Source organism: Lepus europaeus, chromosome 11 (genome assembly GCF_033115175.1).
Source record: "Lepus europaeus isolate LE1 chromosome 11, mLepTim1.pri, whole genome shotgun sequence".
Classification (NCBI taxonomy): domain Eukaryota; kingdom Metazoa; phylum Chordata; class Mammalia; order Lagomorpha; family Leporidae; genus Lepus; species Lepus europaeus.
In genome coordinates, this window is record NC_084837.1 from 8275367 (window position 1) to 8289938 (window position 14572).

Sequence of the window (14572 nt, forward strand, 5' to 3'; positions counted from 1 at the left end):
CCCAACCCCGAAGACAGCATGAAAAATCCTGAACTCTCTTCTGGCAGTGTGGGCGCTGTCCACCATCTGGGTCTAAAAGTGCCTCTTCATGTGTGAGGTGAGGTGTCCCAACCTGGAGAAGGCTCGGTTGCACTCTGGCACTGGACCGGGGGGGTCCGGTGTGTTTGCAGTAGCACCTTGGTCAGTTCATTGGAGCGGGCAAACTTCCACCCACAGCCATCCCAGTCTCGCTCGCAGGGCTTCTCACCTGTGTGTGTTCACAGGTGTGCCTTAGTGTAGGGTTTGCTGCAGCCCGCGTAATCGTGGGTGGCCGTCCTTTTCCACAGCCACAACCTCCTGCCCCTCTTAGGCTTGGGCTCCTCCGGCAAGCAGGAAGCGGTTGGCATGAGCTCTCGGTAATGGAGAGGCCGCACCTGCGGCTGCATCTGCTCCAGCAGGAAGGGGGGAGGGCAGCGACAGGGCAGGGCGACAGTCCCGCTGCTCAGCAGTTCCTCAGGACCCAGGGTTGGGGCAGACCCCAGGGGAAGCCGTGTGCGGTCACCGGTGGCTGTTGCTGGGGGGGTGGGCAGGGGTCCAGCGCCCAAGTCTACACCTGTTCTATTAACTCAAGGACCAGGCCTCCGTGGATGTGGCTCTCCATATACATCATAGATCAATTGGAAAACTGAGTTCCCTGTAACTAGGAGCTGTTCCTCCATTACTAATGTATTTTTTTAAGAGAGAGAGAGCTTCCATCTGCTGACTCACTCCCCAAATGGCCACAATGGCTGGAGCTTGACCAATCTGAAGCCAGGAGCTTCTTCCAGGTCTACCACATGGGTGCAGGGGCCCAAGGACTTGGGCGATTTTCCACTGCTTTCCCAGGCCATAGCACAGAGCTGAATCAGAAGTGGAGTAGCCAGGACTTGAACCAGTGCCAATATGGGATGCCGGCACTGCAGGCTGCAGCTTCACCTGCTACACCACAGTGCTGGCCCCTCCGAATGTATTTTAATGCCACGACACATATTCACACAGGGAAAAACCCAAGCCCAGAGCTGAGTTCTGCATCCATCACAGTGAGCAATGTGCCTGGCAGCCAAGGAAATAGTCTACCTTCAAATAAGAAAAATAAACACAACCTGGGGCCAGCACTGTGGCGTAGCAGGTAAAACAGCCACTGCAGTGCCAGCATCCCATATAGGCACCGGTTTGAGTCCCAGCCATTTCACTTCCAATCCACCTCTCTGCTGTAGCCTGGGAAAGCAGTGGAAGATGGCCCAAGTGCTTGGGCCCCTGCACCCATGTGGAAGACCTGGAAGAAGCTCCTGGCTCTTAGGTTCGGATTGGCCCAGCTCCAGCTGTTGTGGCCATCTGGGGAGTGAACCAGGGGATGAGAGACCTCTTCCTCTCTCTGCCTCTGCTTCTCTGTGACTCTACCTTTCAAATAAATAAATAAAATCAAAAGAAAGAAAGAGAGAGAGAGAAACACAACCTGTACTGGATCGTGTTTATCTTTGCACCAACACAGTAGCAGACTATAATGTTTAAATCCCCTTTATGGACCGGCGCCACGGCTCACTAGGTTAATCCTCTGCCTGCAGCGCTGGCACCCCGGGTGTCCCAGTTGGGGCACCGGATTCTGTTCCAGTTGCTCTTCTTCCAGTTCAGCTCTCTGCTGTGGCCCGGGAAAGCACCAGAGGATAGCCCAAGTGCTTGGGCCCCTGTACCTATGTGGGAAACCAGGAGGAAGCACGTGGTCCCTGCCTTCGGATCAGCGCAGCACCGGCCGTAGTGGCCATTTGGGGGGTGAACCAATGGAAGGAAGACCTTTCTCTTTGTCTCATTCACTGTCTAACTCTGCCTGTCCAAAAAAAAAAAAAATCTTCTTTATGGAGGAAGGTCCCACAGAGGCAGTAGGATAGAAAAGGGGCCACAAAAGCCAGGCATCAGGCCGTCGGGCAGAATCAAGTCCTCCTGAGGCCTGTGGTTCCTTGTACCCTTTCTATTCCCCCATTACCACAAAAGACAGAGTAAATTGGAAAGAAAGTTCAGGTTGCAGTTGAAGAAATCCTATTCAAACTAAGGTAAGCTCCCGGCACACGGGGATCCGAGGCATCAGCCCCCAGGAGCTGCTGGCTGCAGGTGTGCGCATTCCTTTCCAGCTGTGTCCTGTGGCCACAAGATGGCAGCAGCCTCTCCAGCTCACTGCCCCGGCCTTTCCCAGGCACCTGACACCCCCATGCTGTCTGGACCAAGGCAGGCCAACCACCACCATTCGGGGGATTCTGTGCTCTGACCAGTGAGGCCTGGGTCACCTGCCCTGCTCATGCTGATCTGGGACCCAATCAGGGAGACATGATTAGGCTCATGCTCTGGAGGCCACACACCCCTACCCTGCATGATCTCACCTGTACCCACCCAACTGTCAATCAGACTACATAGCCACTCCCATTTAAGAAGTGGGTGAGAGGCTGGAGCGCGCAGAGCCGGCCCCACTTTGCTGTTTCTCGCGCCTGCTGGCCCATGCTTTGCTTGCCTGCTGGCTGCTGTCCCCGCCGGCGTGCCCTCTCCAAAGGGAGCCCCGTACACTTGGGGGAAGACCCTCTCCTCTCACGCCACCCGTGGGGCTGATCCCGTACCTGACTCCTGGTGCCGTACTCTACCCAGTCTGGAATATTCCCCACACCACATTAAGTTCATTAAGGTTTCCAGTTCCAAAGAAGGCAAACCCCTCACTCTGGCACAATCTAGAGTCCCCGTGGTGTGGCCAGGCAGCCACATTGCCAATTTCTCACCTAGGAGATGGCCTATGTGACCTGCTAAGCCATACTCTGGTCTTGCTGTAGAAACAGAGGCCAGGGGCCTGGACTGTTCTCACCCCACCCTGATCCCGGAAGCTCCAAGATCCTCCATCCTGTGGGTCTGGGTGCCCCACACTGACTGCCGGGCCAGAAACACACACAGGCCGAGCTTCACCCTCTCCAGTGACACAGAAGCAGTGGGTCTCTGAGCATTGGACACCTCTGCTCCACGTCCCCCAGAGCTGTCACTGCCGAACTTCAGTCTGGCCAGCTCTGCCTCCCCTCCGTCCCCGCTGGATTCCAGACCAACTGGACCAGGAGGAGAGCTCAGAGCAAGGCGGTGAGGGACAGAGAGGCTGAGGGGACAAGGGTGAGAACAATTCAAAAGCAGAGCTTGTGCCAAGAAAATACAACTGCAAGGCCTCACACGGGAAGGCTGTGAGAAGCGTCAGCAGTCGTGTGGAACCCTCACTCTCTGATCCCACTCCTGTGGGTTAGAGCGACACCTTCTGCAGAGAGCCCTGTATTGCAGCTATATCCGGGAAGGAGCCTCGGCCACCGGAGAGGACAGTGCGTGTGCTGGCCATAGGGCAGCTACCCTAGGAGACCTTGTGCAGACAGCAGTAGGGTGTGGAGGACACTGGCTGTCCCCAGAACCAGTCCCCAAGGCACGGCCATGGAAGGATGAGTCTCCCTTCATCTTCTCAGACGATGCTCAAACTTAAAAGAAAACATAGGGAGAATTGCATCTACGGTACAGTTAGTACTGCAGTGTTGACGCTGCAGTTTAAGCGACAGATCGGATGGATGAGGACACATCTAACGACAGTTCGCAGTGTACCTCTAGGGCAGCATGGGGCAAGATCTGCCCCAATGGCAGGCAAGGCTCCCTGATCCCACTGAGAGCCTCCTGGGACACCAGCTCTGCCCCTGCACACCCTACACTGCTGGGACAAAAGCCTAGAAGCTAACCTGGGGGTGTGCCCAGCCCAGCCTGCTTGGGGCTCCACCCTGGGGGGATCCCACACTGCAGGAATGCCATCGCACCGGGCAGGCTCCAGGTTCTCTGTCCCCACTTCTCCACACACCCCGTCCTCCCACTCATGTCCCTGGCTGCCGCCAGGGCTGGTCCCTGGAGACATGCGGTGGGGGAGGAGTCTCTCTATTCTTTCTTTGTCTCCCATGGGGTCCTCTATGCGCCCTCTCCCAGAGTGCCCCTTCCCCAGCACTCCTTAAGTCCCAGCGCTGACGTTAAAACCAGGACGTACCCAGGCCCAGGCCCCGTGCTTCTTGTAGGGGCTGCTCCCTGCGCTGGCACGAAGTTCCCAAGGGCAGGGCTGTGTCTGCCACGCCCACAGGTCGCCCACAGCTCCAGGGTGGCAGCGACGCCTCGGTGGGCTCAGCCCCACTAGCCCAGGGCACTCCCCTCAAGCCGGGCCTCCCCGAGACACGCGGCTCACAACATCTCAGGAGCTTTGTCGCCAGTCCCCAGGGCCACAGGAGGCATCGCCGGTGCCCCCCCCCTCCCGCTTACTGCCCCACCCCTGGATCCATGTCCCCATTACCCCGTGTCCCGGGCACTCCGCAGAGAAATGAGGGCCCCACCGCGGCCGCCTGCGGTGGAGGATGCGCGCCCTGAGTTTGCGCGGGGCCGCGGCTGGGGCCTGGGTGCGGGCGAGGCTGCCCTCGTGCGGCCGCCGCGGCCCTTCGGTGCCCGGAGAACGGCCGTGGGAGGGGGGGCGCGCGCCTTTCTTCTCGCGGGTCTCCAGCTGAGACCCGCGGGCAGCCGGAGCGGGAGCCCCGGACACCGATCAGCCTCGAAGGAGAATCAAGGAGAATCGGGTTCCCGCGCTGCTGCGGGCTGTGCGGGGAGCCTCACGGCGGCGGGTGGAGCCTCCTCCCAAGGCGAAGACCTTTCCCACGGGGCAGCCCGGCCCACGAAGGGAGGCACGCCCCGCCGGGCTGCGGTCCCTGAGCCCTGCCTGCCTCTCAGACCACCAAAGTTGGCTTCAGATGTGGCCGACACAGCGGGGAGCCGAGGGCACTGCTGCAGGGACAAAGTCCTGCGTGGAGGGATTGTCACACTGGGAGGTCCGAAGTCCAGAATGTGTCTCTCGGGAGTCTGCAGGGCTGGCTCCTCCTGGAGGCTGCGGGCTGGGGGAGAGGGATGGCGGCCAGGGGACGGTCCATTTCCTCGCTGCCCCCAGCTCTGAGGGCCGCCTGCATCCTGGGCTACAAGGCCGCCTGTGCTCTCAGGGGTCCCACCCAGGCGGCCCAGGATGCCCTCCCCACCCCTAATCCGTGCCCGAGTCACAGGCACACTGGGGTTTGAATACAGTTTGTCCCCCAGGAAGCTCCCGTGGATTTTGGATTCCCAGCGTGGCGGGGCTGAGAGGCGGCAGGTGGCTCCTAAGAGGGATGAGTGAATGCAGGTTGGCAGGACTGGACTGGGCGTCGAACACTCGGCATTACAGAGCAAGGAGCACCATCATGGGTGCACTTGCCCTTCCTGAGGACGCCCTCAGCTGCTGCTGCTGCCCGGGACCCTGGCCTGCCGGGACCCCGGCACGCATCTCTGCTCCTTGTCATTAGCTCAGTCTCGGGAACCCAGGCACAGGACCAGGAAACGGAACTAGACTGCCATGAACGTCTTTAGGGGCCATTGCTCAACCTGCACACAGGAGATACAAGTCTAAACGCAGAGTGACCACGAGTGACACAGCCAGCAAGTGGCAGGGACACACCCTGGCTGAAAGGGACAGCAGTTTCCAGGTCCTTCGGCCCTGCATGACCCACACACCATCATCCATGGACTGACGGGAACCCTGCAGTCAGCGGTCTGTGGATCCCCAACGAAGCCCCTTGTGTTACCAACAAAGTCCTCACAATCCGGGAGGGAAGTGACTCCCGTCCCCCGCCCCAGCCCCACGAGATCCTGACCCCAAGTTCTTCCTAATCCCGGATCCAAGGTCACATGACCCACTCCAAGCTGAGCAGTGGGCCAGTGAGAGACAAGGTCTCCCAAACACCACCCCCTCCATAGGAGGTGACAGCAGTGACAACCTGTCAAGAAGCCTGCCTGAGGGACTCTGTGTGCAGAGTAGCTCACTGGGCTGACGGGATGGTCTCAGGGCCATCCCCCACCCTCACCTGTGGGGTGTATGCCAGGCTAACAGTGACTGGCCGCGAAGTCCACAGAGCCAGTCTCTCTCTTAGGGACTGATGGAGACTCCCAAGTGCATCTGGAGACCCCAGAGCAGGAGGGAGCTGTGTCCTACCTGCCCTGCTCAGAGAAGAAAAGGCCCCCAAGAGTGGCCTGAGCCTCAGAGCTTGGGGAGGGGATAGGGCATGGAAGTGCCAGGGACATCCTCACAGCAGTGTCCTCAGTGGGGTCCTACAGGTGGCCAGAGGCAGATGTGAGCTGAAGCTGCAGTGTCACATCCCAGTTGGGATGCAAGGAAGTGTCAGCAGATGCCACTGGGGGCCATGTGGCAGGAGTGCAGGTGGGAAAGCCACCAGCTCAGCTCTTGTTGCCAACACTGAATCCAGCACTGGGATGGGACAATCATCCATGTTAGCTGGCGTCAGCCCAGGCCAATAGCAAATGTCCCCTCCCCACCGTGGCCCTGCCCTTAGGAGTAGACCTCAGGGAGAAAGAGGTGCCAGGGAAAATCCTGCTTTGGTTGGATCAGGAAGTATCTGGAATCGACAAGATGACAATTTCTGCCAGCAGCCAGGATGAGCATCCCAGAGAGAGACGAAGCTCCATATAGGAAAATCAAGTCCTAATTTTGTACTCCTAGGGTGAACTGGGCAAAGTCAAAACTGAATACAGGTGTCCCTTGGTGTCCGGGGGACTGGTTTGGAAGACTGTCAGCTGACCTCAAGTTCCTCGCATGAAATGATGCAGCATTCGCCTGCAGCGTGCTCACATCCTCCCATGAACTCTAGATCATCATAACTAATGCCACGTAAACAGCTGTGATACCCGCTGGTCGGGGAATAATGACAAGGACAGTCTATTTTTGTTAGGTATGGGCACGATTTCCTTAGGATATTTTCAGTGCAGATATTGAACACAGACAAGGAGGGCAGGCTGTACAATAATGGTTGTGGATGGCCCTTCCATAGATCCAAGACAGCTGCCCTTGGCACCATCCCTGGCACCCTCATAGGGACCAGCTGGGCAAGGCTTACAGGGCTTTCAGCTGTTGAGTAACTGACCCAATACTATCTGTCAAAAAGCACTGTGGATCCCCTGCCAATCTGGTCCCGTAGGAGAGGCGGTGGACAGAGCCATCCCCCAGGCTCACCTCTGTCAGCAAGGGCATGCGTGGGTCCTGAGTGTCATCGCATGCCCAGAGCTGTCTGAAGGGAGGCTCTCGGAGCAGGCAAGAACTCTGACCCCCAGGACAGGCAGGTACACAATCCAGGTTTTGCAGGAGGGCAGGTGGCAACCCAAGTGAGCGTGGTCTCCCCATGTGGAAGCTGCTGGATCTCCAAAAATAACCTAGCAAGTCCAGGCTGCAGGCCACTGCAAACGCAGCTGGGATAAAAAGCAATGAGGTCTGCCTCATCCCTATGTCTGAAGCGTTTAGGAAGGGAGCAGTGTGGTGTGTTTTTAGGAAATGGCCAGGCATCTCTGGTGAGATCATGGGGTGCTCGGGGCCCCTGAGTTTGGATGGGGTGTCAAACTCCATGCCCATCATGGCCATTTGCTGCTCTACCCAAGGCCAGCAGCAGCCTGGGGACATCCAGCTCCTCCTTGGGAGGCCTCCATGTGTGCCACGTTCCAGCTCCAGAGGCATCCCAGGAAGCAGAAAAGGTTTCAGGAAAATGTGACGCATTGTTTCTCAAACTTCTTTAAATCAGTTGGGATTTTTATGGAAATTTATTTTCTAATACAGAAACAGAATTGTTGTTTTCAAAGGATAGCATTCTGGGATTGGATTTCTTTTTCTAAATTCACATGCACCTTCCCCCATCCCCTCAAGACATCCTCAAGTGCCATCCGGGAGGCACTGGGGAAGGGGTAGTCACAGGCAGTGTGCAAGCGAGGGGACAGGCAGCTGTGGCTGGCACCAGCTCACCAGGGAAGTGCACCACTCCCTCCTGCAGGGCTCTCTGTGTGTGTTCCCTGCAGACTTGTTTATGTAGCCTGCGTAAATTCAGCTTGTACAGATGTTCGTGAATAAATACACCTAGTTATTATAATGTGTGCATTACATGAGATGGATTTTACTTGCTTCTGGTGTTCCCAGAACAACCCAGCAAACAGTCCTTAAATCAAAACACCCCAACTGTAACTCAAAAACCAAGAGGGAGGATCATCAGCTGAGCAATTCCTGTGTCGGCAAAGATTCTGCTTCAATCCACTCTAAGGAGGTGACCTGCCAAGAGCGTCCAAGCACCAAGGACCACAGGAGCCACCTGCTGGATGCCCATGTGCTGTGCAGCATCCAGCAAGCGGGTGCCTCCAGCCACAGGCTCTGCACCCTGTCCGCACATCATCCAGGTCCCGTGCTACAAGGGTAGCCTTCTAGAAAGCCTGAAGATGACTTTGGTGGGAAGGGGGTCCAAAAGATGAGCCAATGTCATTAGGTGGAGTCAGCAGGCATAAAACACCTTAAGGACTCAGTGGCTCTGACTATTTGCAGGATTTTTCTGATAGGAAAAAACATTTGCTTTTTTTTTTTTTTTTTTTTTTTTTTTTTTTTTTTTTTTTTTTTTTTTTTTTGGCCAAGCAGAGTTAGACAGTAAGAGAGACAGAGAGAAAGGTCTTCCGTTGGTTCACTCCCCTAATGGCCACTACGACCAGTGCTGCGCTGATCCAAAGCCAGGAGACGGGTACTTCCTCCTGGTCTCCCATGCGGGTGCAGGGACCCAAGCACTTGGGCCGTCCTCTGCTGCCCTCCCAGGCCACAGCAGAGAGCTGGACAGAAAGAGAAGCAACCAGGACTAGTACCCAGCACCCCAACTGGGACTAGAACCTGGGGTGCCAGCGCCGCAGGCAGAGGATTAGCCTAGTGAGCCTCGGCGCCCGCCGAAATGTCCCTTTTTAAGTTGTGTCTCATCCAATGTTAAAAATGACACAGTGCTTTCCTAGCGCCAAGCCCAGCTCGAATGGGTGGGTCCCGACTTGTGAAGGTCCCGCGACTATACCGCCATGGCTTCAGCTCTGGACGCAGCCCCTCTGTCTCTTGCTCTGTAACAGTGACACCTGGAAACTTCTAAAGGTTCATGGAAAGAGGAATTACAAAAACGTGGGTGTGATTGCCAGCCCTGGCTCCTGACTTGAGCTCCTAAGCAATGATGATGGCTCAAGTATGTGAGTTCCTGCTATACACATAGGAGACCGGGACCAAGTTCCCAGCTCCCAACTTCGACCCAGTCCAGTCTTAGCTGTTGTGGGAACTGGGGCAGTAAACTAGAGGATGAGAGCTCACTCGCTCGCTCTCCCCAACTTTAAAACTATAAGAATAAAAAATTTAAAGAAACACCTTTATTTCTCAACATGAGCTCTGTCAAGTTCAAGACACTTTTGTATGCAATGCTAACAGCCTTTTTAGACCATCTGTAAAGTGAACATCCTGGGAACCAAACTATGCCCATGCAGGGTTCTCTGAAATGTTAACATAGAAAAATGGGTTCCCTTTAAAGGTTAGGAAGCAAAAGGAAGTCAGGAGGAGCCAGGTCAGGACCATAAATTGTAGGTCTAATGACTCAGAAGTGTTCACAGAATTGCCACTGCTTGATGAGAGCAAGGAGCAGGGCACTGTCATGTGGACAAGGACTCTCTGGCAAGCTCTCCTGGGTATTTTCCTGCTAAGGCTTTGGATCATCCTCTCAGAGCTCTCATCTGATGAACAGATGTCATCAGTTCTTGGCCCTCTGGAAAGTCAACAAGCTGCCATGACCTTTGCTCTTGACCAGTCTGCCTTTGCTCTGGCTGCACCACGCCCACCTCTTGGTAGCCACTGCTTTGGTTGTGTGCCATCTTCAGGATCATACTGGTAAAGCCAGGTTTTATCTCCCGTTACGATTCTTGGAAGAAATGCTTCAGGACCTCGGTCCCCCAACTTGTTGGAAACCCCCATGGGAAGCTCTGCTCTCCTCTGCAGCTGCTCTGGGCCAATGGTTTTGGCATCCAGTGAGAAACTTTGCTGCACTTTAACTTTTCAGTCGAGATTGTGTAAGCTGCACCAGTTAAGATGTCCATGGTGTTAACTACTGTTCCTGCTGTTAACTGCTGGTCATCTTCAACTAGGGCACAAATGAGATTAAGTTTTTTCCTCAGTTTCATACAGATGGTCTCCCACTATGGCCTTCATTTTCAAAACCATCTCATCCCTCCTGAAAGCAAATTATCAATTTGTAAACTGCCGATTCCTTTGGGTCATTGCCCCCATAAACTTTCTGTAAAGCATCAAAGATTTCACCATTCTTCCACTCATGCTTCATAATAAATTTGCTTTTTGTTCTTGCTCCATTTTTTCTTTTTTTAGTTTTGAAAAAAGTCCTACTCAAGAATTATGTAATTTCAAACATCTTCCAAAATATGGTATCCTTAATTGTTACAAAACAAATTCAATAAGGAACTCAAATAGTTATGTTTCTCTTGTATAAACATACAGAATGCCAAGCAATAATATTTGCCCTATAATGTGTACCATGTCTTTTGTTCTCACTAAAGACAGCCCAGCACTTGTAGGCTATTACAACAGGCAAAGTTCTGGGTGAATCACTCTGAAGACAGCTCAGTGTAGTGCTGGGGCACTTTGCTCACTGGGGTGTCAAACTTTTTTTTTTAATTTAAGAAAACAGAGACAGAGTGAGATAACTCCCATCTGCTGGTCCAGCCCTCCAAAAAGTTCCTAGCTGAATCAGGCCAGGCTAAAGCCAAGAGCCAGGATACAATCTGGGTCTCCCATGTGGGTGGCAGCTATCACCACGCTTCCAAGAGTCTGCATTTGCAGGAAGCTGGGAGCAGTAGCTGGGAACCAAACCCAGGTACTCCGATACGGACACAGGTATCCTAACTGGCATCTTAACTGTCAGGCCAAACACTTGCCCTGGGGTGCCAAATTTGAAGTCTGCAGGAGACACGTGGAGCTCAGGGACAGATTAGTATGTAGGTCTGTTTGAATGTAACAGCAGCAACACCAGCGATTTCTCTATAGGGTCGCTTCTCAGCTGACCCCTGTGAGGCCATGTAAGTGGCTGCCACGGCCACAAAAATTGGCTCCTCCCAAAAAACAAGTCCAATTCCATACGGTCATGGGCTGCAAGTGTAGCTGCCATCTGCCCTTGTTTAGGAAGAAAAGTCAGAACAGAACTTGGACAGGAAGTCCCCAGCGATAATCAAATCCACACTGGTTTCTTACAATTTCAAAGTGGACACCACTGGACAATTCCTCTCTTTGAAAATGGTGACATGGTGCATATTTCTTTCAATGTTCTGGAAACTCTTCTTGTCCCCAGGTAGTGGAGACAAAGTTAGAAGCTATGGCATCATCTCCTGCCCTTCAGCCTTTCCAACCCGACACCTGCCTGAACCAATTATCTGCTCCCTGAGTTGTTCTTTGAGGGGGGCTGATTCCTGTCCATCAGAACTCCTCGCCATTCTCCAGTTTGGGGATGTGACTTGCCAAACTCATGAGAACAGCCAGGCCCTGCCTGCTGCCAGTCACGGAGACAGATCTCCATCACCAGGAGAGGATCCTGTGACTCTCCCACGCCAGGGGTTTCCTTCATGTCCCATCACTGCTGGAGCCTCTCTACTCAGATCTCAAGCGATGACCCCATCACCTACAGGCAGCCAAGTTCAGAACAGATCAGCTCACCAGCCTGGTAGTCACCAACTATAACTGTACCCAGCTCTTGGGAGGGCACCCAAACCATCTTCACAGCCGTGGTTCCAGCAACAACAGCTGTGCTGAAAACAGGACAAGTTCTCTCATTGCAATTTTAGCAGAAGCCATGTGACTCTTTCCAAACCATGTCTTGTCTTTCCTAGTGCCTGACACTAGACCCTCTCCAGGCATTTTCTTAAGATTTATTTATTTATTTCAAAGGCAGAGTTACAGAAAGACAGAGAGAGACTCGTCTTCCATCTGCTGGTTCACTCCTTAAATGGCCACAATGGCTGGAGCTGGGCCGTACAAAGCCAGGAGCCAAGAGCTTGTTCTGGATCTCCCATGTGGGTACAGGGGCCCAAGCACTTGGGTCCATCATCCACTGCCTTCCCAGGTCATGGCAGAGAGCTGTAACAGAAGTAGAGCAGCTGGGACTTGAACTGGAGGCTATATGGGATGCTGGCACTGCAGGAGGTGGCTTTACATGCTACATCACAGCGCTGGCATCTTCAGGCATGGTGTAAGAAGTTGGGACAAGTTTATTTTGGTGCAAAAGTGTCTGAAATGCATGCGTAGTTTTCCTCTTTTTTTTTTTTTTCTATTTTTGACAGGCAGAGTGGACAGTGAGAGAGAGAGAGAGAGACAGAGAGAAAGGTCTTCCTTTGCCGTTGGTTCACCCTCTAATGGCCGCCGCGGTAGCGCGCTGCGGCCGGCGCACCGCGCTGTTCCGATGGCAGGAGCCAGGTGCTTCTCCTGGTCTCCCATGGGGTGCAGGGCCCAAGCACTTGGGCCATCCTCCACTGCACTCCTTGGCCACAGCAGAGAGCTGGCCTGGAAGAGGGGCAACCGGGACAGGATCGGTGCCCCGACCGGGACTAGAACCCGGTGTGCCGGCGCCGCAAGGCGGAGGATTAGCCTGTTGAGCCACGGCGCCGGCCATAGTTTTCTCATAATACACATCTCCCATGAACTCTGTGAAGAGCCCTCATATCTGGTGTGAAATGAAGCAGCCAGGGGAAGAGGAACGGCAGCTAAGGAATTCAGTTCACGGCTTCTCAGCATGGACACTGGACACCTTCGCTGAAGATTCTTCCCCTAGAAAGAGAACAAAATCAAATTCAGACATTTGAGATGGCCTCTTGCAGAAAATGGGTATTTTAAAACTGCCTTACAGGCCGGTGCTGTGGCGCAGCAGGCTCGGCCTCTGCCTGCAGTGCCAGCATCCCATTTGGGCACAGGTTCAAGTCCTGGCTGCTGCACTTCCCATGCAGCTCCCTGCTAATGCACCTGGAAAGCAGTGGAAAACAGCCCAAGTGCTTGGGCCCCTGCACCTTCATGGGAGACCTGGAAGAAGCTCCTGGCTTCAGCCTGGCCCAGACCCAGCTGTTGCAGCCATTTGGAGAGTGAACCGGAGGATGGATGGCGTCTCTGTCTCTAACTCTGCCTTTTGAATAAATAAATAAATCTTTCAAAAACACTGTCTTGTAGCTGGTGGCCCTCTAAGGTCTGTGCAGCCAGTGGATTCCTGCCTTCATGGAGCTGAAGGGCTGGTTGGCAGACCTCCTGGAGCAAAAGGCGGGCGGCCCTCCACATCCTCAGGTTCTGCCTCTGCACCCTGAACCAACCAGATGCTGGGCTACGTGGTGAGGCCCAGGACGGCTGTGTCTGTACTTTCTTATTCCCCACACGAGACTCTGTGACAACCACTGACACAGCACTGAGCTCGTAGCAGGTGTTGGAAGTCATCTGGACATGACTCCAGGTATACAGGCAGACTATGTAGGTTCTATACAAATACCATACCATTTCCTATAAGGGAATGGTGTCCGAAGAGCCTGGTTTTTGCAGTAGGCCCTAGAACCAATTCCCCACAGACACTAAGGGACACGCATACAGGCTCAAGCCCCACTCCAGGAAGGAAAACCTGCTGGAGGCACAGGGCACAGCAGTGGGTGCTCACCATGCCACCAGGCCGCGTCCTGCATGCTCACAGTGGATTCCCCCGATGCTGTCCACACCACTGAGCAGGGCAGAGTGGCCCTAGGGGGCCTCGGGACAGGGACCTCAGCTGAGCACCGGGGACACAAGGACAACCCTCTGAAAGTAACAACTTCTTCGTGGGGGTTTCCGTGTTCATTCTGGAGTGAACGGCTTTCTCCCCAGTGGTGGCAATGAAAGGAACACAGCCATTAGCACCACGGCCCAGAAAACTCCAGCAACCAGAAAGCAAGCCGAGAGGAGTTTGTCAAAATTTAAAACATCTGTCCTTCAAACGACAGCAAGAAAGTGAAGAGGGCGACCCACAGAATGGGATGCACTGGAGGATGTATACCCACAATACGTAAAGAACTGTCACAACTCAATGACAGGAAGATCTCCCAGTGAAAAATGGACAAAGGATAGCAATGGATCTCTCTCCAAAGACATGGAAGAGCGACACCAAGCACAGGAAAAGGTGGCCAGCATCCTCAGCCGCCAGACACACAAATCAAAACCGCAACGACATACGACTGAGACGAGGGATAGTAACAAGCGTCGGATGGGATGGCGGGAAACTGGAACCCTTGCTCACACACAGCTCGTGGGGACGCAGAGGCGTGTAGCCGCTTTTGAGAAGGAACTTATCAGTTGCTCCAGAGGTGCGGTATGGAGTTCCGAGGAATTCCACCCCCGGGTGTAAACCTAAGACAAAGGCCTGTCCTCACGCGTGAATGTCCAGCAGCCTCACCGACAATGGTCGGACGCTGGAATCGACCTGAAGCCCGTCCGCTGGTGCCTGCAGAAACACCCTGAACCTACGGGGAGGTGTCATTCAGCAACAAAAGGAAAGGAGTCCCGACACGTGTGCACAGCGATGCAGCCTCGGAGACCCCTGGCCACGCTCACAGAGCCGGCTGCAGGGACCTCTGACAGAGCTGCAGAGAATGGAGACAG

The 14572-nt window shown here is 54.3% G+C and overlaps 1 protein-coding gene across 1 annotated transcript in view; it reads right to left on the minus strand.

The window, feature by feature from the left end:
- Positions 1 to 12526: 12526 nt before the first annotated feature.
- Positions 12527 to 14572, minus strand: part of LOC133769342 (protein FAM169B-like) — a 68046-nt gene continuing 66000 nt past the window's right edge. Inside the window, exon 8 of the mRNA XM_062204545.1 lies at positions 12527 to 12733. Coding sequence (XP_062060529.1) covers positions 12684 to 12733 — 50 coding nt within the window. The 3' untranslated portion in view covers positions 12527 to 12683. The remainder of the gene's footprint in view (positions 12734 to 14572) is intronic.